Raw genomic sequence first — 20,794 nt, forward strand, 5'->3', positions numbered from 1 at the left:
ATGAACGTTCTACATTCTAGAGGGAAACTGACATTGCTCCTTTTAGTCTTCCCCTAATACCTGAAGGAAATGGAGACAGTAATAACAAAATTTTAAAAAACTAATGTAGTATTTCTATTCTAATTATGTGGAAACAAAAGTCCATTTTATTTTAACTTGTAACTAACTGGGCTCACAAATCCAAACTCAAGTCCTTCCCTCTTAATGACCTTGTTACGTATTCAAAAAAGGTTTGAAAACTTTATTTTATGATTTTGCAGCATGCTCTGTGATGCCAACGTTTAAACATTTAAGTGGTCTTGGTTAAAAAGACGACAGACAAAAATGACATTTCTTCCCTTTATTTTGCAAAAAACAGTAATGTGTGAAACAGTCACAGTTTGTCCATTTCCACTTTTCAAATACATAAACTCAAGTTCAATTCTTCCCTCACTGATCCCAGATCTGTTTCAAATGCTGTGCGCCAAACTAAAAGCCAGGAATTCTATATTAGAGGTGAGAAAATCAAGGAAGAGAGCCGTCAAAGCATTTCACACTTTTCTTCAGACGTACTGCAACACTTCGCAAAACACACATTTCATGTAGCACAAGCACATCCACACCTGCTGCAAGCCTTTAGATTACTCATGCTGCTCTCAGGACAGAAAAGGAAAAGGTTGAAGAACAGATGCTGCTCATCTCTTACCTTCTCCAACCAACAGCGTTTCCTCCCAGCACCATGACAGAGTTACACTTAAATGTACACTTTAAAAATCTGCTTCTTTCGTGAATCTTTATCGATGGCGCAGGAGGAGTGGTAAATAAACTGGAAGACTTTTCTACTTTGACACTAACTGAATATAGATTGTGCAAAAGAGATTGCAACTCATTGTCAGGAAGATAACACCTTGTACATTCACTGTATATTTATTAGATTGTCCACCGAAACTAAGGAGGAACAAACTCACCTAGAGAGGAAACTCAACACTGAATACAGGCCTATAGAGGAAAACACCTGCTGCGTTGCTCTCTTTGGCGTTCACCATCAGCTGTCAGGGCAAAATACCTGCTGTGACATCACCAAATGGGTGTGGCCAGACATGAAGCATGTTTTAGAGTCTGAACCCAATGTGAGCAGTGCAGCAGCAGTTTTAACTGTTAAACTGCCCTTTAGAAAGGAAGAAAAGTAAAAGGAAATCAACAAATGCCTGCTTTAGTTAGTTTCTTTTCCTATAATCTCTGTAAAATAAGACTGTGCTTATTGAAGTTATTAGTTTAGCAACCGGGGAACCCATCAGCTATCTTCTGATGACAATTTAGCCTCTGAGGGCAGGTGCCAGCGAATCTCCAGATAACTGGTATCCAGGCCAAGACCTGCTGCTCCATGATCCCGTCAGTGTTTGACCTATCAGTTGATAGCCAGTGGGTTCTGAGATTCCATTTCAACCAGTGCTCTCCTCACCAACTGTTTACCGGGATGCACCCAAAGACGTGATTGGCCAAACTTGAACCGCAAACGGAAACCACAATGCGTCTGGTGCCAAGATCCTGTCCCTTGCAGACAGATTCTGCATTCATATCGCTGTAACACTGTGATAAGCATCGAGACGAGACTGAAAACACGAGGAAAACTGAGGTAACCAGGTAGCTACTTTACGTGGGGCGTTGAGCCAGTGTGCTCAAAGCATTTTCTTCAAAGTAGAAAGAAAAACGTGAGGTCAAATACTGTGAGGAATGCTGGCGGGTCAAAACACCCCTTTAAAGAAGTATGTTCACATCACAAGTGGGCGAGCAGCGATTGGGTAAACAGGACGTAGAGTATTTAGGGTGTAACGCTGGAGTGAGTCTTGAGGAAGTAAAAAAAAAAGGTGACTGAATGGCTCAGTGTCCACAGCAGTAAGAAGGTTTTCAGGTATTTCACTAATGTTACAAGAACTGTTATTGAGGCTACTAAGATACACCAGAGATGAGTTTAATGTTTGTCACATTAGTGGGTTACATGGCCACCACTAATATGTTTGGATGACTATTCCATAAAGCAGGCATTGATCTGAACACTGTGGATTGCGTGTATCTTTACACTGGAACTACACATCAGTTCCTTGTGTTTTTAGGGATAAAAGGAGGCAGGGAAAGTGTTAGAGAAAGGCACATCCTCTTCTTCTGCAGGAAAGGGAGTCATCATTCAGGAGCAGTTTACTGTTATGGAGGACAGGAACACAAAAGTCAATAATGTGCATTGTCTATGTGAATACAATCAGTTTTTCTACGTCACTACCGTGCATTTAAATCTGAATTATAGGAATGAGGATGTGAAGGGGAGGGGTGCTCAGTTTTAATCACAATCGCACTATGTCCACTACCACGGTAGAAATAATAAAAGGCTCAGTACCTTAGGTGGAACTACTGCATTTGCATCCTAAGAAGATGTCGCCTACCCTGAATAGCAGAGTTTAAAATCCATGTTAGAGGGATTTCTGGTTAAGCTAAGCAGGAGTGAATATCATTACATGTCTAGTTACACTAAAGAACCCTTATAATAAAAATGTGTCTTTTCAAGTCTCTCTCAAAACACTGTTACACTCAACAACCTGGCTGAGAAACAGAAGAAATGTGCTCGTCACTTACTAACCAACATTTATATATGGAGTCAAAACAAAGTTTTCTGGTACCTCAGAAGCAGGGGCATCGTCGTCTGGTCCGGGGATGATTCTGCCAGTCATGGGCCCCACTCCGAGCACCATGGGCCGTTTTTCTGCTTTAGGTGCTCCCTCCAGGACCACAACAATGTACTCCCTCTGGGGACTCTCAGCCAGGGCTTCTTCCATCACAGGGCTGGCTACGTCTGCAGGAGGGGCTGCTGCAACTTCTTCCGTGACAGTGGTAGTGTCTGGTTCTTCAACTGCAGCTGTGGTAACATCTGCCAGGGCCACTGGTGCTGAGGCTTCTTCTACTGGTGCAACCTCCACTGGTGCAGGGGCCTCTTCCACAACTGGTGCAACCTCCACTGGTGCAGGGGCCTCCTCCACAACTGGTGCAACCTCCACTGGTGCAGGGGCCTCCTCCACAACTGGTGCAACCTCCACTGGTGCAGGGGCCTCCTCCACAACTGGTGCAACCTCCACTGGTGCAGGGGCCTCCTCCACAACTGGTGCAACCTCCACTGGTGCAGGGGCCTCCTCCACAACTGGTGCAACCTCCACTGGTGCAGGGGCCTCCTCCACAACTGGTGCAGGGGCCTCCTCCACAACTGGTGCAGGGGCCTCTTCCACAACTGGTGCAACTTCAACTGGTGCAGGGGCCTCCTCTACAACTGGTGCAACTTCAACTGGTGCAGGGGCCTCCTCTACAACTGGTGCAACCTCCACTACTGGTGCAGGGGCCTCCTCCACAACTGGTGCAACTTCAACTGGTGCAGGGGCCTCTTCCACAACTGGTGCAACCTCCACTGGTGCAGGGGCCTCCTCCACAACTGGTGCAACCTCCACTGGTGCAGGGGCCTCCTCCACAACTGGTGCAACCTCCACTGGTGCAGGGGCCTCCTCCACAACTGGTGCAGGCTCTTCTACTGGTGCCACTTCTTCAACAGGCTTTTCCTCTACTGGTGCCGTCGTCTCTTCCTCTTTGATGTCTTCAGTGCTGGGTGCCTGTATTTCTATCTTCGGTACCTCTGGAATAGAGGCAGCTGCCAGCAGCACTGCAACACAAAATCCAGCCATCCAAACATCACTGATGTTGAAGTCATATTTTCCTACATTTAGCCGACACACAACTGGAGGTGCTTAGCCAAAGTAACATGTATTTGGGAGACCCTTCTAGGGACAGAGGAGATCTATCTGGTGGACTGTGACAACATGCATGTGGAAAGTCAACACCCTGCAGTGGAGGAAGCTTAAGAGAAACAAAAGCATTACAGGAAAACTGTGTTAGTCAGCTGGGGAGTCTATGTAGTGCCACAAACCAAATAAGTATTTACACATAACAGGAAAGATGCAAAGCCTGCCACAGAAACTCCACAGACAAACACAAACCAAGAGCACACTCAGTGGGTCATTGTGGTGTTTGGAAGCAGAGTAGTAGGCTAAGTCAACAGACATCAGTGGATACCCATGGTTGCTTTGTGTACCTGAAACACCGCTGGATTAGAATTTGTCTACATATGGTTCGCACTGCTAGGTCTGAGTTTACAGCTTAACTGGGCACTGCCACAGCACCACATTGGACTGTAGAGGCATCTGCTGTGCCCAGTATCATGTGGTCAATCTTAGCGTCCACAGAACTAGACAGGTCTTGGACCATTTTATTTAAATAAAATAAGTTTGCTACACGTCGTCAGAATGTTCTTCTCTGGTGATTAGGTCTTTGTCAATAATGTGTCAAAACCAGACTAGTTGCCCGGCATGCACGTTTGAGCATTTGGAGTAGTTCTCGTGAGGACAGATATTTAGTAATAGGCATGTTGTATGGACATGTGTGACCTTACAGTGTGTCACTTGAGTTTTAAGGCTGATGGATAAATATTTGAAATTTAAAAAATATGATATATATCAGCCAATATTTGTTTTTGAACATGAAAAGATTATAAATCTCTTAATTCTGCTCATTAAAGAAGCATTGACCAGATACAGGATGTTCTAAAGGGACATTTTATAGTTGAAGTTTACTGGTCAGCCCTCTCAGGTGGACTAACTGCAATTCCTATAGATCAAAATGTTCAGCAGTACTGATATGTAGTCTGATGGGGTAAAAACTCATACACCGGTCAAGCTCTGTTCAAGATTTGAAAAGAAGCATACCACCATTCACACAGCATGCAGCCCCCATCTCACATGTGCCCCTACAAAGTATATCACCATACAAGACACAAAGGATGCGTCTTGATGAATGCAGTCATCCGATAAATGTACGGTACAGTGGAGCAAAGACAAGTTGGGTGCAGAGTGGTGAGAAGCAGGTGCAGTGAAGAGTTAAAATTCTCACTTGATAAACGGAAAGAGCAGGCTTGTGTCCAAGTTCACTTAAGACAAAAACTGAACGTCTTGTCAACAGAAAATAGTACATTTGTGAAGAAAAAAAAAAAAAAGAGAGAAAAGGTAATGTAACGTAGTGTAAAAGAATGTAATTGTTGAGTTGGAATGAATAACTAGAAACGCTCTCATCTTAAAGCTCCAGTACAAATTATGGTAGACAGACCAATTCAGACAAATTAAAGACGGCAATAAACCTTTGCGGTTTGATAAAAGCTTTATTGTTTGGCTCGATGAATTAGCGCAAACTGTTCACAGTACTCATTATCCAGTTAGAAGCAAAATAAAACTATGATCACATATGATTTGAACCACCCCGTAACCTAATTATTTCGTCGACAGTTTCTCTGACCTTATCATTTGACAGTTTCACATTACATTTAAGAAAAATAACACTGCAGCAATTACAGAACTCGTACACAGTCTCAGAGCCTTATCTTGATGCAGGGTATACATAAGTGTACGACAGTTTTAAAAGGATCAGCAGGTGTCGACCTGCTCTGTGGTAAAGTAGCACAACATTACAGAGGTTTATATCAAAGAAACACTTTTGTTGGATCTCATTATATAGGGGCTTCATAACAAAATACCCACGATACCACAGCAGTTATAGGGTGTTCCTGCTTGTTTTCTTAGCACGTCTATTTGGTTGTGTGTGGTTGGCTCACAGGGGAATGAGCAGGGTTTTAAATACATGTTAACTGGCCAATCTGCATGAGTCATGTTTGGATTCAGAATGATCACATTTATTTCGTCCATAACTGCCAATGAGTGTCGCACAAAGACCTCATTCCCACTTTGGAAATGTCTCATCGTGGTAACAAGGAGCCTGCTGAGGAGACTGCCTGGTTTTTACCATCTCTAGACCGCACAATTTGAACAAATATAGACATCCTTCAGTCATCTACGGTGCACACCAGAAAAATTTCAAGTCATCCTTATAATAGGAAACGTTTCATTCGCACGCAGTGCTGCCCTTAATACCCTTCCAATAAATAAGAGATAATATACAGTTTTAGGACGACATAAGAGAATGATCAATAAGAGGTGTGACCAGGCACCTGCGGAGAAGCAGCTAACCTCTGGTGCTCCTAGATAGTGACTAGATTACCGTTTCTATTGTTTCTGGTGTTGTGATGGAGGTTTAGAGACGGTGAAGTATGTGTCTGGTAGTGTGTGTGTCTCCCTGTAGTGAATGTGTGGAACCTTAAGCCTCAGAGGCAGCTGCCTCCTCGTCAGATGAAGAAGTCGTACCGTTGCTTTCCGGCTCCTCGGCAGCAACGGGTTCTGCAACAGCCTGGGCAGTCTCTTCGACAGCTTCGGCCACCTGGGCTACTTCTTCTGCCACCGTCTCCACTTCCTGCGCAGCCTCAACGACCACCTCGGCAGCCTCGGCGACCACCTCCGCTGCCTCAACGACCACCTCAGCAGCCTCGGCGACAACCTCAGCGACCTCAGTGACCACGTCATTGGCCTCAGCGACCACCTCAGCAACCGCCTCGGCAGCCTCTGCGACCACCTCAGCGGCTGCCTCCACTACAGTTTCTGTCTCGTCGCCAGCAGGTGCAGTAGCCTCCTCTTCGCCAACCTCAGCCTCTCCACTGGCTTCCTCAGCTGCTGCTGCTACTGCTGCCTCCTCCTCTCCGCCTGGAACACGAGAATCACAGGGACTGTGTTATCCAGAGCATCGGTCCGACTCACAGGGCGAATACATTCTGTTGTCTCCTATAGTGAGCAACGACTGGTCTTGATGTTCACTCTACTACACTCCCATCCTAAACAACGTTCATGACTGGTGAAGACACTGTACTTTCTACTACACATGCAGTTTGAAGATGCTAATCAAAATCTCACATTTGAGAAAAATAATCAGTATCTGCAAAGCAGCATTATACAAAATCATTATGTTATCAGTAGCTGGGTTTCCATTCAAAGGTGCAAACAGCCAAAAGGCCGAAAAAGAAGATCCATTGTGTTCCATTAATACCGACAAAATCTTCTTTATGCACACTCAAATGTAGCAGGGCTGTCACTTTTTTTGAAAATTCAAAGAACCAGTACAACATAACTGGTTTCATCAGAGATCAAAGACACCTTGTGCCTTGGATGAAAGAGGAACTTCCTAAAATACTCCGTCACTCTTATCTATTGCATGCTCCAGTTCCTGACAGCACTACAGAGCAAAACTAAAACAGCTTAGAGCCCGTTTACACCTGGTTTTAAAATGCATCTTGGCTTACAAGTGGACAGAGCTAAATATTAACCATTACTACTAGAATAAAAAGTGTGAAGGACCACAGCAAGACAAATAGTCTGAAAAGTGTCCTGACACAGCCCCAACAAAGAATTAACAGCATAAAGCATTGATTGCATCTTTTCCTAAGCCACTGCCTTTATAACATTCTTCTGTTTTTGTCTCGTCCTGGGCTCTTCTGCAAATTGCAGACAAAGCCGACTTTGTCCTGCCAATTCCCAGCGGGAAGAGGCTGCACACGCAAGGTAGGAACCAAGTCTGGTGCTTTGCCTGCAACACGCCGACTGTGCACGTGGACCTTTGACCTTCCAGTGGAAGTAACATTGGCAGTGATGAAGTCTAAAGGCAGGAGATTAGCTGGACACAGGTGTGATTGGCCATGTGGCTTGGCTGTCCACTTGTTCAGATGCACATTTTAAAAGCCAAGAATAAACATACTGTGAGTGTCTACAGTGTTTGGATCCTACTGTAAGAAGGTCTCACTGGAAATCATTTGAAATTACATTAGTTGTTACATTAGTTGTCATTTGTACTTGATTTTTGGAGAAAAAAGTGACAGCTCTGTAGATGACAGAAATTAATTTATGAATCACGTGTCAGATATTAGATGCTTTCAGAGCGGTTGCTGCTGCTGCCTGCATTGTTTGATGCATACATAATGAATATCAAGGGTAGAACAGCTGTGTGAAAAGGAGATAGATTTTTGGATGGAAACAGCTACAAACAGCATGTTTTCCAGCAGGTTGATCCAGAAGTACTACTTCTAGAGACATTCCAGTCCAAAGCTTACCACTGCCTCTCTGCAGTCTGGTGAAAAGCCCCAGTGGCAATACATTTATTACACAAACTGCATGCAAACTCAAAGATAGGGGGGAGCACGACAAAGAGAGGGAGGGAGGGGGGGGGGGGGGGGGGGTAGGGTAGAGGGGTGTGGGGTCAGGTGCAGGGTAGAGGGGGGGTGAAGTTGAATATTGGTTCTTACCATCCAATTAACAAGCTATCAGTTATCTGGAACTCTGAAAGTGACTGACAGTGAGACAGATACTGAGACAGCCCAGGTAGGTTGTGCGTCTTTAATCTTTAACTGAGAGATACCTCCACCATTTGTTCTACACAAACCATTAACAAACACACACCAAGTAGTGGGAGAATAGCACCAGGGTCACGAGTGATCCCCGGGCCAAACACTTGAGCACTGACTATTGGGAGTGATAACAGCCTGCTGGGACGTTGGCATCTCGTGATGGTGGGCTCGATGCCAACACATTAGTTCTGAGAGGTGTCTTTTCATGATACCTCAGATACTCTTCAGAATAAAAGCACACAAGTCTCCTGGACAAAGCAAACAGGCTATAGATTTATGTTAGACTGTCAGGTGGAATTATTTCTTTCTTTTGAGAGATGTTTTCGTGGCGATTAGCTGTGGCAGAAGTCTGCCACAGCTAATCGATACAAAAACCGTGACACACAAGTGAGCTGTAGCAAAGTCAAAACGCTTCACTGTTGCCACTGGTATGCCATGGTTGCTTAAGTGACGCTGCTGAATGTATTATCAGGTTTCCAAAAAGAATTAACTTTAGCTTCTGCTGCTAGAAGGACATGTGACAGAATTTTAAACCCAGTTCTTGGATGTCAACAACCCCAATACACTTTGAGGTGACCAACGTCCACCTTTATCTTTTTGATTCTTAAAATTTGTTCATTAATACTATTCCAATCCATTTCTTTGCATTACCATTACACTCATATTGTAGATTGATACATACATCTTATATACTGTAATGTGATTCAGCCCCCCCCCTCCAATAGATAAAGTATTTCTGATTCAATGCTTGCCTTGGCGGTCTTCTTTAAAGAGGATTTAAAAAGGAAAAAAGGTCCATGTTCGTAGAATTTACTTAACAGCATCTATACAGACAATGAGCAGGACTTTTACTTTGAGGACAACAGAAATCATTTCTCCCACTTTGGAAAAACAAGACAGTCAAACAGCCAAACAGCCGGGGATGTCCATCATTTGCAATGGCCAGTAGAGGACGCTCCGGTGTGCCACTATTTAAATTTGTATATGAATTATTTTTGTGGCCTTTTGACTGCAAACACAGTAGGTCAGAAGAGCCACATGCAGCCACATTTACATGGAGCTCAGGGGGGGGGGGGGGCAGAACAGAGCATAGTATCACTTACAATAGCGCATGCTAATGTGTCAGCACGACAGCCAAGTTGACCAACTGGCTAATATCCCACAAAAACAAAGCTAATTTTCTAACAATGAAGTTGAACAATCATTTAGTCAATTGACAAAAGAAAAATCAGTCAAAACTGGTTTGTGGATATTTCTTTCAAGTCCATTTATCATCTTCAGTCAAATTAACATTTAGCAAGAGGAAAAGAAAATGACAGCACAAAATCAATATCCGTCAAAGAATCGTCCATGGGTTTTAGGCTGAGTAGAGGACTCTCTTAGCAGTACAGGAGTGGAGGAAAGAGGGGGTTTGTTTTCCACTTCAGATCCAAAGAGTCCAGTTCTAGGACGAATATCCATGCGGCCACAGAGGACCTTAGCTTTACCATTACTCTGAAAAGAGTAAAGACACAAGGAGTTAGAGAGGCGGGAAGAAGGATTTTTGCTCTTTAAAAAAAAGCTATGTTCAATTAACACATCAATGTCACTGTCAATCTAAATTCTATCACAGAGGCCACGTATGTAACAAAACATGGATATGGGCTGCCAGCAAGATGCACAGGTGATGCTAATGGCTGCTAGGTGCTCAATAGGAAGAAGGCTTAGCCAGGGAGCCAGTCACCAGTTTGACTCACTGGGAGCAGAGAGGTCTCCAAATGACCCAAATTTGGAAGAAAAATGCGACATTTTACGTCAAGCCAAGCCTAGATCTGCTGACAGCAGAGAGGTGGGAAACACAGTGAAGAGAGGGAGGGAGAGAGGAGGGAGCGAGTAGTTTCAAAGGAGGGGCTGATTTGGCAGACCAAGTCTTTGGGCCGGAAGGGTAAAAATCAGGAGAGGTGAGACTGAGGTCACACGGGAGGACACATCAAAATCGATTGTCAAAAACCGCACTGGCCAATTAGAACCAGGCTCTCTGAACAATGTGAATGGTTACATGTGAAATGTTAACGCATGTTCCCAAACTGGCAGCGCTGCAGATGAAATGTACAGCTACAGAGGAGGCTGAGCTGCTCCAACAGACTCTGAGGCAACAACATGTAGAGCGTCATGTGGAACGCATGTGTGATGGTTTGTGTTTCTGTTCCACTCTCACACAGTTGGTATTCTCTCATTCTGGTTTACTTTCTAATCTTGCTTTGCCCTATTTTTTCCAAATATTGTACACAGTCTTTCCAACACAAATTGCTGTGTTTATGTGCTGGTTCATGTTAACAGTGCAAGCACACCTCTAAGCTTCTGTACTGCGTGGCCCTCCATTCAGTCTGGAGTGGTTTGGGGATTTTTTAGCCCATTATTTTACAAATAATCTGAGGAACATCCCAACTTCAATCCAAACTTCAATCTTGTGTACAAAGCTGACCCCCCCCTCCCCAGGGTGTCTAGATGAAAACTCCTTCCAGTGGTTTTTCTGGTGCACTATTCCAACTTGTGGTCCTTGGCACCGACTCTCCTGTATGATGAACAGTCGAGGCCCAGATCACTAAAGCTCCCTGTTGAGACTGACCAGAGCTCTCTAACCTAATGACCAAGTCCCTTACCCCTCCTAATCTTTTCATCCAAACAAGTCCCCTCTTCATTATCACACCCAGACACAGGCCAGGGGCTGCTCAGTGTCCAGGAGTGCACGTATGGCAGCGGCTTTTCTTCATACACCTGTGATTATTAATTTTGAATTTATATTCAAGCTACAGTTATTCAATTATGAAACTGTTTTCATCTTTATTATCCCCCCAATTTGTGTTGCATTTATTACATTGTTTTGTCTGTGTGGGATGTGACCTCATTTCCATTTTAAGTGCAGATATCTTACTCTGTGTACATCATTGGGTTCATTTCCGTCCCACTGCCGGCTGTCTAATCTTGGAACCATAGTGGTAGAAATGCGCAGTGGTTAGTGTGATCATGAGCCTTCATTGCAACTTGTGTCGGAATCATGAAAGTGAACTCATTACAAGCACAATCAAGTCCATGCTAACATTTGCTTGAACGCAGGGCAACATTTCAGTGAAGCATTCAGAAAGTTCAGGCAATGACAGTGAATGAAAGCTGAAGAACTGGTGACAACTTACCCTCTTCTTCGTCCCTGCCTGCAAGCAAACAAAAACATCAGTGTAAGTCTCACACAGAAACAAGCCACAGCAACAGTGAGGGATTAACTATGGTTTGTTCGGGTTTCAGGTAGAGATTACATTTTACTAATTCCTACAACAGTTTACACTCTGTTACTGATAAAAAAAACAAAAAAAAAAAACAGTGCTTTAATACCCATTTCAATCCATTTGTTTCCATTTAACACACTGGTCATGCTGTCCACCTTTGTAGAGGACTTATTCCCAGAGAATGTTAACACGGAAATGGAGGTTCAACTTGAAAATCCACATTATTTGCCCATTCATCAAACGAAATGGAAAACGTGGTTTGATGGTTGGCTGATTATACCTGATCCTTGCTTCCAAGAAGATGAATCCTGATGGTTTTTTAGGAATAAAGCCCTCAGAATTTAGTCGATTTTCCAGTGCTCAGCAGTGAGTTTACATAGTGGGCTTCTCTCCTTCCATGCACCAGTGACTGGACACGCTGATGGTATCAGAACCTCAGCTCAACCCATCTCACTCGAGCACAAACTAATGTCATCGTATCGACAACAGAGCACGGCCAATTAAGAGTCAGTTAGCCAAACAAAAAACAGTCAAACACTGGCGGCTGACAGAATACACAGCCGTGCGCTGGACCAGGGGATGTTTGTGTTCAGAGGAAATGTGTTTCCCGTGAAGCAGGACCGTCACCAGTCGGACCCAGATGCTCATCAAAAACAAAGTGTTACATTCAACAGCTGCTGTTATTTCAATGTGCCTAATTCATATACAAGGATCAGATCAGACTGAACAGGACCAACAACTAACGGATTCATCGTTGTAACCTCGCTAATCAGGATGCGGCCGACTCAAGCTACACTTACTAGTTTTACCTGAGCTTTCAAGCACATCTCAGTTTTTCCAATCAGAGGGTGGAAACTGCTAGTTGCCACGGAGATCTCATGCCAACTGAGCAAACTCCACCCCCTAATGAAGACCATGAGATGTGGCCCGCGCCCCTTAAGGATAACCAGTATGGATAATGATGATGGATGTGTGAGCTGTCCATAGTATCGCTCTGTTCTCCACATGGAGGAACTGATATTAGATGATATCTGTGTCCTTGGGAATTTAACTTGGCTGTAGAGTTCTTCTATCTGGAGTCAGTCGTTTTATAAAGTTTGAGAATTATCCCATTAAAAAAAAAAACTATAATTCTGATTTCTTTTGGGGAACTAAATTACAGCATCCCATTTGCCACACCTGTGCTAAATGGTTTGATAGTAGTGTTGCATACAACTAGAGACGGCTCAATACCGCCTCTTCTATCAAAGCTGTTAAGCTGTTCACATGTCGCTTGCTTTAATGCTTTAATACTCAAACATTTCATCTTCAATGAACGAAAGCAAAAGGGCAAGCGTTAGTAATGGAAAGAGACACGTGTAGAAGTTCCAGTCCAGAAATGACAGGTAGAAATATTGCTAAAGATTCTTGTGCATCATGCAACACAATCAGCTAGATCTTTCACTATTAAAAAAAGATACCACCCCCCCACAAAAAAAAGGAAACTGATATGTCTAGGATCACCACTCGACTACGGTAGGCAGGTGAGAAATACTTACTCTTAGGAGGCCATGGTTTAGGTACCCACTCTGCCCTGGATCCAGAGAAAAGTTCTGTGATGCGCTTGTTGTACCTGATGTTGTCGGAGACCACAGAGGTGTACGCCTGTTCAGAGGGCAAAACATCTGAATCCCATACTTCCAATGAGAAGATTCAAATTTCAGAAATCATGTTATTTTACAGAGTTAGCTCATGTGTTGGACTTTGAACCCTTTGTTGAAGAAGTGACAGAAACGATGCACTTACATATGTGACACTGCCGACAAAGGCTCCTCCAAGCAGCAGGGCGCACATTATGCTCTCCCCAGACCCACCAGAGAACGAGGACATTGGCCGCTGCTGCACAACTGGAAAGGGTTAGAGGTCACATGTTAGACCCTCCTCCAGCCCCTCAACCACCATTTGATTTCTCCTTAGATTTTCCCCAAAGCCTTTACGATGTGTTCCTCCACGCATACTAGGAGGTGCGAGGAGGGATTCTATTAAGAATAGTGACACAGCATGGATGGCTCAAGTCCCTGGAGGCTTTGAAAAGATCCTACAGGATAGAAATAACATGGTGCTTAAGTTCATAAGCTTCAGCTCTCTCACTGTGAAAGGGATTGTCACGAAAGCACCCTAAGGTGCTCTACTGGCTCACGATGCTTCCCACTGATTGAATTTAGCCAAAAATATGACTCTCACCTCTCGTCTGACACTTGCACGGTCCAAGGCCTGAGGCACATGAAGGACATGAAGCCAATAAAGCTTTATTTACCATGAAAACCGTGGACCAGACGCAGCACCTCCTACCAGCACACTGTTCAGCAGCTTCCATTTGAACCCTTTGCAAACACCAAGAGTCCCACTTCCAACACACAATGCGTGGCTGAACTGTTTGGTGGGGAGAACCTGGTTGTCCACATGAACAAAATCAGAAAAGGGTACTCTAAGTCCTCCCCTGGAATAAATAAGGGAAAGTAAAGTGAAGCTTTCTAAATGCTTCGGCTGACTTAATGAGGTGAACGCTGTCCAATTATCTACAAGCTGTTCTTGTGGATCTTAAGGCCGCTGGAGCTCCGTCATGTCCAGTGTTGAGGGTATTAAACTCTTCTACTCAGGAGCTAATCCATTGTCTGTGGCTCTGACACCACCACCCCCCCCACAACCACGCTGTTATTTATACCGTCTAATCAGCTCAGGTCTAACTGGCACGAGTTGGGGTGGGGGTTAGGTGGTGAAAATCAGTAAAAAGGAAGAAAGTCAGGAAAGCACAGGATTACAGCGTGGTTCAGTGGGACCGCTGGAGTGGAGGGGAGCAGTATCACGGTGGGGGCCTCGTCATCACTGCCAGGGTTTGAGGTTTCTCTCACGTTCACTTTTTAAAGGCTTCCTCACAACGCTGGAGCCAGAGAGAGTTTCCTCAGGCAGTGAGGACACAAGGACAGCATGGCATCACAGTGACCGTTCAGGGGCTCCTTCAGCCAACCATGAGCACACCATCATGTACTTATCACACAGTTCTTCCTCCAGTTTAGGATTATGTCCAAAACCTAATCATAGCCCCGCCGTGGGGGGGGGGGGGTTAGCTGGGTTTAACGACATGAGCCGACAGCAGGTTCCCTTTGGGTGTCAAGTATTAGACCCCAGAGTGACGCAGCGCAGTGACAAGTGGAATCTGTCCTCTTCGCTCCCATAACATAAAGCCCACAGTTCCGTGTTTCCACGGGTTAAACAGACAGTGCGGACACCCACTAGCTCGTGACGTCATCTCCCCACAGCGGCGGAGGTTCCGCTCTGCTCGCGCCGCCGCTCTCTCTCCGTCACGTACACACACACACCACGTGACTGGCAGCGGCCACCATGTTTCCACAAAATGGTGAAGTGAAGGTCACATACCCATGTACAAAAGCTCTTAAGTGTTCGTGTTTCTCACTGCGAGGACATGTCAGTGTCTCGGAGAACCCGCGGGCCTCGTTCACTTCTGTCCGCGGGCCCGGTCCCGCCTGAAGGGCTCGGGTCAGAATGGGACACATCATGTCTCCAGTGTGGAAACAAGAGGGCGAGCGGCGGATTACAGACTGGATCTGCCGGCGCTCTGACCCGCATAACACTCCGCCACAGGGAACACACGTGTTTGTTCTCCAAAAGCAGGGCTCAAAGTATCACCTGCGTGAGGAGTCACCTACACGGAAGGTCAAACCAGCCACTCCACTCCACACACACACACACACACACACACACACACACACGGGGCGAACATGCACCACACTCGGCCAAACTTCAGCCATAAGGCCAAGCTGACCTTCACACGGGCGGCCATTACCGTCCTCCTGCGTGGGGATGCAGCTATGCAGAGAAATTCTCGGGGACAGCATGTACTAGTGCGCTGCCTCCAGCCGGAGCACACAGACAGCAGACACACGCCACATTCACGGACAGAGCCCGCGGAGGAAGGGTCCGGGTAACCGTGCCCTGCTGTCGGGCCTGTCGGCTGGCGGAGGAAACTCACCGTCCCCGGGCAGCCTGTAGGCTGCTCTCCGAGCCAAAGGCCCGCACCTCTGCCAGGCCGCTCTGCAGGACAACATCGCTGCTCTCCGAAGGGCTTCGACGGGAATGCTGCCGCTTCAGCGAAAGCTGGAGGAATGGCGCCGAGCGTGAGGGGGGGCGGGGGGTGAAGCCCGCCCTTAGCTACGCAATACGTATGTTGTCGTGTGTATGGGGAGGGGCAAATGCCACGAGGAAGCAGGAAAGTGGCATGTATGTGGAGTCGTTAACACCCCGGAAGAGAAGTACAGCAGAAGTATGAGAGTAACAATGATGATACTGGTTAAAGCCTCACACATACAATGGGAATAACCATAATAATATAATAATAAGTGGGAATAATCAGCCCTCTGGACACCCCCTGTCCAGAGGGCTGATTATTTCCACAGGAAAAGGGCTTGTAAGAACTCTTTAGGTTGTCTCTAAGGGTTGTCACATTGGAATGCAGGATGAGGTCTATGTCAGGGAATTTATTAGCAGACAGACGATCGTGGCTGTTCTGCACTGATTCCATAATGTATGTGTTCAAAGTTCCTGGACAGCTCACAACGGTGCCTGCATGACACCAAGGTATGGTTCTCCAGCTTACACTAAAACTGTTTGGGATTCAGGAGGGTCTCCTGTCAGAAATGGAATCTAACAATCAGAATTATGGGGCAGCTCCAGGTGTCGAGGCGTTGTGCAGAGTTCATATGAGAAAGTGGCTTTAGTGACGACGGGAAATCGGAAGTCATTTTTCAATTCAGTTACTTCATAGAACACACCCATTTTGTTCCAAATCAGCTCACGGGTTAAAAAGTGGCTCTGCAAGGTCTAACAGTGGGGGTGCAGCCGGTCTGTGTGCTCAGGCACCTATACTCATGACTGCCTCTATGATCCTCCACACCTCCAACACAACACCGACTGAAAACCTAGTTAAAATGACTGTGTATTGTACAATTGGCACAAGAAACATTTGACACTATATCCACTTTTACGCTTCGCTTCATGCTTGTCTTTTTAAATCCACCCCAAAGCGTGACAGCTGACACCGTGTCTCCCCCCCATTGTCTTCACCAACCGTACGGTTGTATGGAAGTCAAGGAGAAAATGAGTCTACTTCTCACTTGATTTATTACCTCATTGTGCTGACTGGTTTATGGCCTCGGTCGTGAGTTTCAGGTCTTCTTCCACACAGCGTGATGCTCATTAAGTACATGACGGTCCTATTCAGAGGAAACTAGACAATAAAGCAGGGACAATAAAGTGGGACTATCTTGAGATTAACTAATCTGACATGGTTTTAGATATCAAGATAGTAAAGCCAAACTGCAAATCGAAGGGTGACATCACGGTGGTCACGTCCACTTCTTTACAGCCAGTCTGTGCTTGTCTGTCGTGGCACTGACCGCCCTCCATACAGCAGGGTGACTTTCATTCTCCCCACCCTGTGCTCCAAAGGTCACAGTCAACACATGGAGAAAGTGATGATCTGGTACATTTAAACTTTTTGAATTCTCTCGCTGGTGCTAGTTCATACCTGTGTTTCTCCCTGCTTGTACAGGCCTAAAACAATGCTGCTGCTGCTGCTGCTGCTGCTGCTGTGGGTTTGTGATAGTGTACTAACTCAGATAACCGCTGTCCTCAGTGTTAGACACAGCTCTCTATATCATCTCTCGCTTGGCAATGCCTCACAGAATTTATTCTACATTTATACACTAAAAATGCACAGCAGTCATCACAAACTGGGCAGGTTGCACATAGAGGGCAGCAGGTAGTTTCTCAGGAATACATTATGGAAGAGAGTTCACGTGTGGTTGAACTGCCAGTGATCTGTGTGCAATTTAACCTGTAACAGAGGACCGGTGATGTTGATGGTATTTGATGGCTACACTGACAAGAAGCCCGTCATGATGTATCTCAAGGGCAGAGACTAACTTAAGTGATCCAACCAAGGTTCTATACTGATATTTAGGACCCGCTGTTTGAAACAGCAAACATACTGTGTATCTGCTACATTTGGTTGATTAATAAAGAAGTAGGTCATCTATAACTACTTGTTGGGGTTCCCACAGCTTCTCTACTGAAGCACCTTTCAAGGTGCATTTTCAGGCTTTTCCAGAGGTAAATCACACGTACTCGAATCACCGAGGTCCAACTCATTTATCTAAAGTGAACTATTCAGTCATTAAGTTGTTTGTCATATCAAATGGGATTAGAATTTCAAGTAGTTTCAAGCACTTCATTCAAAATCCAAATACTTTTCAAACCTTGAAAACACTCCATGTGTGCAGCTGTGGCTCAGAGGCAGAGTGGGTCAAGACACGGAGCTCCTGGAGCAGCTTCAGTGTGTGTGTGTGACAGAACAGATTCCTCTAGGAATGATTTTTGAATGGGTAAACGAGGATGTAAATGTCGAAGCGCTTCGAGTAGTTGAAAATGATCAAAAAGGCGCTATGCAAATACAGACAGACAATTCACATTAGCATTCAAGCCTTATCAAGGACTTCCATACAACCCTAACCCTGTCTATCGATGTCAATACCACAGTTAGTGTGAATCTGCGGACAGATGGCTCGTGCACGTTTCACATGATACATTTTTATTTTACACAGGAATCAGAGTGAGGAATCAGGAAGAGCGGGAACAGAAGCGAGCACACAAGCGGGTGCCTCCATAGACGGGACTCGATGACCTCCTGCACAGGACAAGAAATGACAGAGCATCACGTTTCAGTTCTTCATCCATTAATAGATCTGATATCCCCACACAAGGTGGCAGAATACCAGTGGTAATATGTGGCGATACAAGTGTCAGATCACAAAATGATGCTATACGTTGATGTGTGTAACAAGCAGACACTCACATAGCAGCTTAATTCAGGCCGTTCCTCACTTTGTACTCGTGTACATCTGTGCTGTGCTGCCTGAAGAGCTGTGGGTGGAAGATGTGCACCATGAGCCATTTAAACGTACCACCTGCTTATATTAGAACATCCTTCATATTCAGCTACATCCCATAATAGTGTGGAAGCCCCCACTGCCTTCCAGATCTACGACAAATGTGAGTTTATCTTGTGAGTGTAGCTGCTGATTTCAAACGGATTCATCTAGCACTGTGTGAGTTTTATTGCCACCTGGAACTGAATAAAAAAAATAAAGAGCCAAACTGCAACACGCAAATTGCAATGAGACGTCTCTTTAAAAGAACTACTCCATAGTTGGAATCGGGGAAACTTGGAGAAACCCAAAGACTTCTCCTTTCTCAATGAGAACATCACACCAAATACCGTTCAAAGTCCGGCCTCTCATCATGGTTTTGTCTCTAAAAGATGAGTCTACTGTAAAAGGTACTTTCAGAATTATTACATTGGTGTGCTTGAAATGCAGCAGCGTCTTGTGTCCTAACCTGAAAAATAAAAATTGCGTGCTGCTCACCGATGCCCTCTCATAGGGGGGGAATTAGTGCTCCACACTTTGAGATACAGTGGCTGCTACATGGTGGACCAAGCGAAGTGTGCTCAAACTTTACTGAAGTGCTATGTGACTCGGACAAAGGTCTTTTCAATTTTGTATTTCAATATTTTGTATTGTTGTGACGACCTCTGTATCGCACTCTGGCACAACAATTTCCTCCGGGATAAATAAAGTCGGTCTTATTCTTATTCTTATTTATTGTGCTGCAAGAGGTACATTTCTTGATAAATTAAGCAATGCTGTAAATGACATGGTTGGTGCATGGACAGTGTTTAGTTCCCATACCAATCAGAGAAACCCCCTCAGTGCACTAACAACTTCTTAAAGCTTATATGTTATGGACACTCTGTGCCAGACACTGTGGTCATTTACCAGGCCCCAAAGAAAAGCAGACGATCCAAAGGCGAGACCCACGCGCAGCCAGTTGGGGTTAACAGTGTCATGCTTGGCGCTTGTAAAAGCAGATCTGGATCCAACTGAAAAACACCAAGAGAACGAGAAAAAAAACAGTGTTTTCAATTAAAGAAATGAGTCTTGTCTTGGCAATGGAAATCAGTATCAGTGTAAGATGAATGAGCCCTTACAAACCCACCGGAAGACAATGAGACCATTTATAAAACCAAATCATCCCACTGGACGTATTCCATTTCAATAATATTCTATTTTAATGGCATTTCAATTCAATACATCTCTACTCCCCACTGTTTGTTTAGGTGGAAGACGGCTGGAAGATGAGTGGAGACAATCTGGTCATTGGAAACACTACACAGTTCACATTAAGCTCGACTTTACATGTGGGCTTTCCAATAAGCAGAAGCTTTAAACTGCACACGTTCTTCAGGATAATTGGCGTAAATAGCCCTTTAAAGGGGGAAGACCGCCTGTATGGCAGCGATGCTACAAGAACGCTAAGCTAAGCTAAGCTAAGCTAAGCTAAGGTCAGGCTTCACAACAGACACGTTCACGATGTAAATATCTGGTCAAAACGCGCGTCCTTCAAAATCAGAATGATGAGTTCGTCACCGCTGTGTTACCACCGTACCTTTGCTGAGGTGAACAGCTCTACACAACAGGCGGTTGAAAGTCATTTTTGCCCACAGTCCGGCTCCCAGCAGCCGATTAGCGATCCTGTCACACGGCGGTCGATTAAACTTCCTGGCAGGAATGAGTTGATGAACCCGGCGTCATCGATAAGTCGCTCCAAAACTTGGCATCGTTCGCGCTACAGAATTAAACTTGCTTTGTTTGCTGCACCAAAAATAACTACTAAATGAATTATTTTTATGCATGGCTTTCTGGCAAATGCCAACGATGCAGACGTATTTAGGCACGTGTTAAGAACATTTTAAATCTTTTAACGTTAGTTCATATTAAACAAACCAAAAGTCCAGTTTTTTTTCTCTCTTTAAAAAAAAAACACCTTCCATCCCCTCTGCCGCTTTTCACCAACTACACTTCTTGGATGATGCTACGAGGAATAGATATTCTAAAAACACGTGATTCTGGTGAATAAGAGTTGTCTATGTACCCACTTAAACAACCTATCCAAAATAATCAGTGAACTAGTTTTCACTCCTCCAAGTCTGATCATTCAGACATTTCGAAATGAGATGAATGTCGGTGGAATTTGGGTTGAACGGGTTTCGAGTCCAGCAGCCGGGTGTGAG

General features: G+C 44.9%; 2 protein-coding genes across 7 annotated transcripts; both read right to left on the reverse strand.

Annotated features, from left to right (window-relative positions):
* Positions 1-325: 325 nt before the first annotated feature.
* mgarpa (mitochondria localized glutamic acid rich protein a) lies at positions 326-15,787 on the reverse strand. 6 transcript variants are annotated; one of them, XR_011585005.1, is made up of 9 exons: positions 15,638-15,787; positions 13,393-13,493; positions 13,146-13,251; positions 11,518-11,535; positions 6,261-6,653; positions 2,652-3,676; positions 2,372-2,418; positions 1,732-2,178; positions 326-1,630 (listed from the first exon to the last, which is right to left on the reverse strand). XR_011585005.1 is itself a non-coding variant. In XM_070836287.1 (9 exons), the coding sequence occupies exons 1-8, from the start codon at positions 15,711-15,713 to the stop codon at positions 2,383-2,385; spliced, it is 1,521 nt and encodes a 506-aa protein (XP_070692388.1). In that variant the 5' UTR covers positions 15,714-15,787; the 3' UTR covers positions 326-2,178; positions 2,372-2,382. The 6 variants fall into 6 exon arrangements, 5 of the variants coding, with proteins under 5 accessions (XP_070692388.1, XP_070692387.1, XP_070692385.1 ...); XM_070836287.1 differs by having other exon boundaries at positions 326-2,178; positions 2,652-2,942; positions 3,177-3,676; XM_070836286.1 differs by having other exon boundaries at positions 326-2,178; positions 2,652-2,942; positions 3,138-3,676.
* A 2,449-nt stretch (positions 15,788-18,236) lies between these two features.
* ndufc1 (NADH:ubiquinone oxidoreductase subunit C1) lies at positions 18,237-20,277 on the reverse strand. Its single transcript, XM_070837212.1, has 4 exons — positions 20,170-20,277; positions 19,500-19,603; positions 18,518-18,585; positions 18,237-18,349 (listed from the first exon to the last, which is right to left on the reverse strand). The coding sequence occupies exons 1-3, from the start codon at positions 20,213-20,215 to the stop codon at positions 18,526-18,528; spliced, it is 210 nt and encodes a 69-aa protein (XP_070693313.1). The 5' UTR covers positions 20,216-20,277; the 3' UTR covers positions 18,237-18,349; positions 18,518-18,525.
* Positions 20,278-20,794: the final 517 nt, after the last annotated feature.

Source organism: Pempheris klunzingeri, chromosome 9 (genome assembly GCF_042242105.1).
Source record: "Pempheris klunzingeri isolate RE-2024b chromosome 9, fPemKlu1.hap1, whole genome shotgun sequence".
NCBI lineage: Eukaryota > Metazoa > Chordata > Actinopteri > Acropomatiformes > Pempheridae > Pempheris > Pempheris klunzingeri.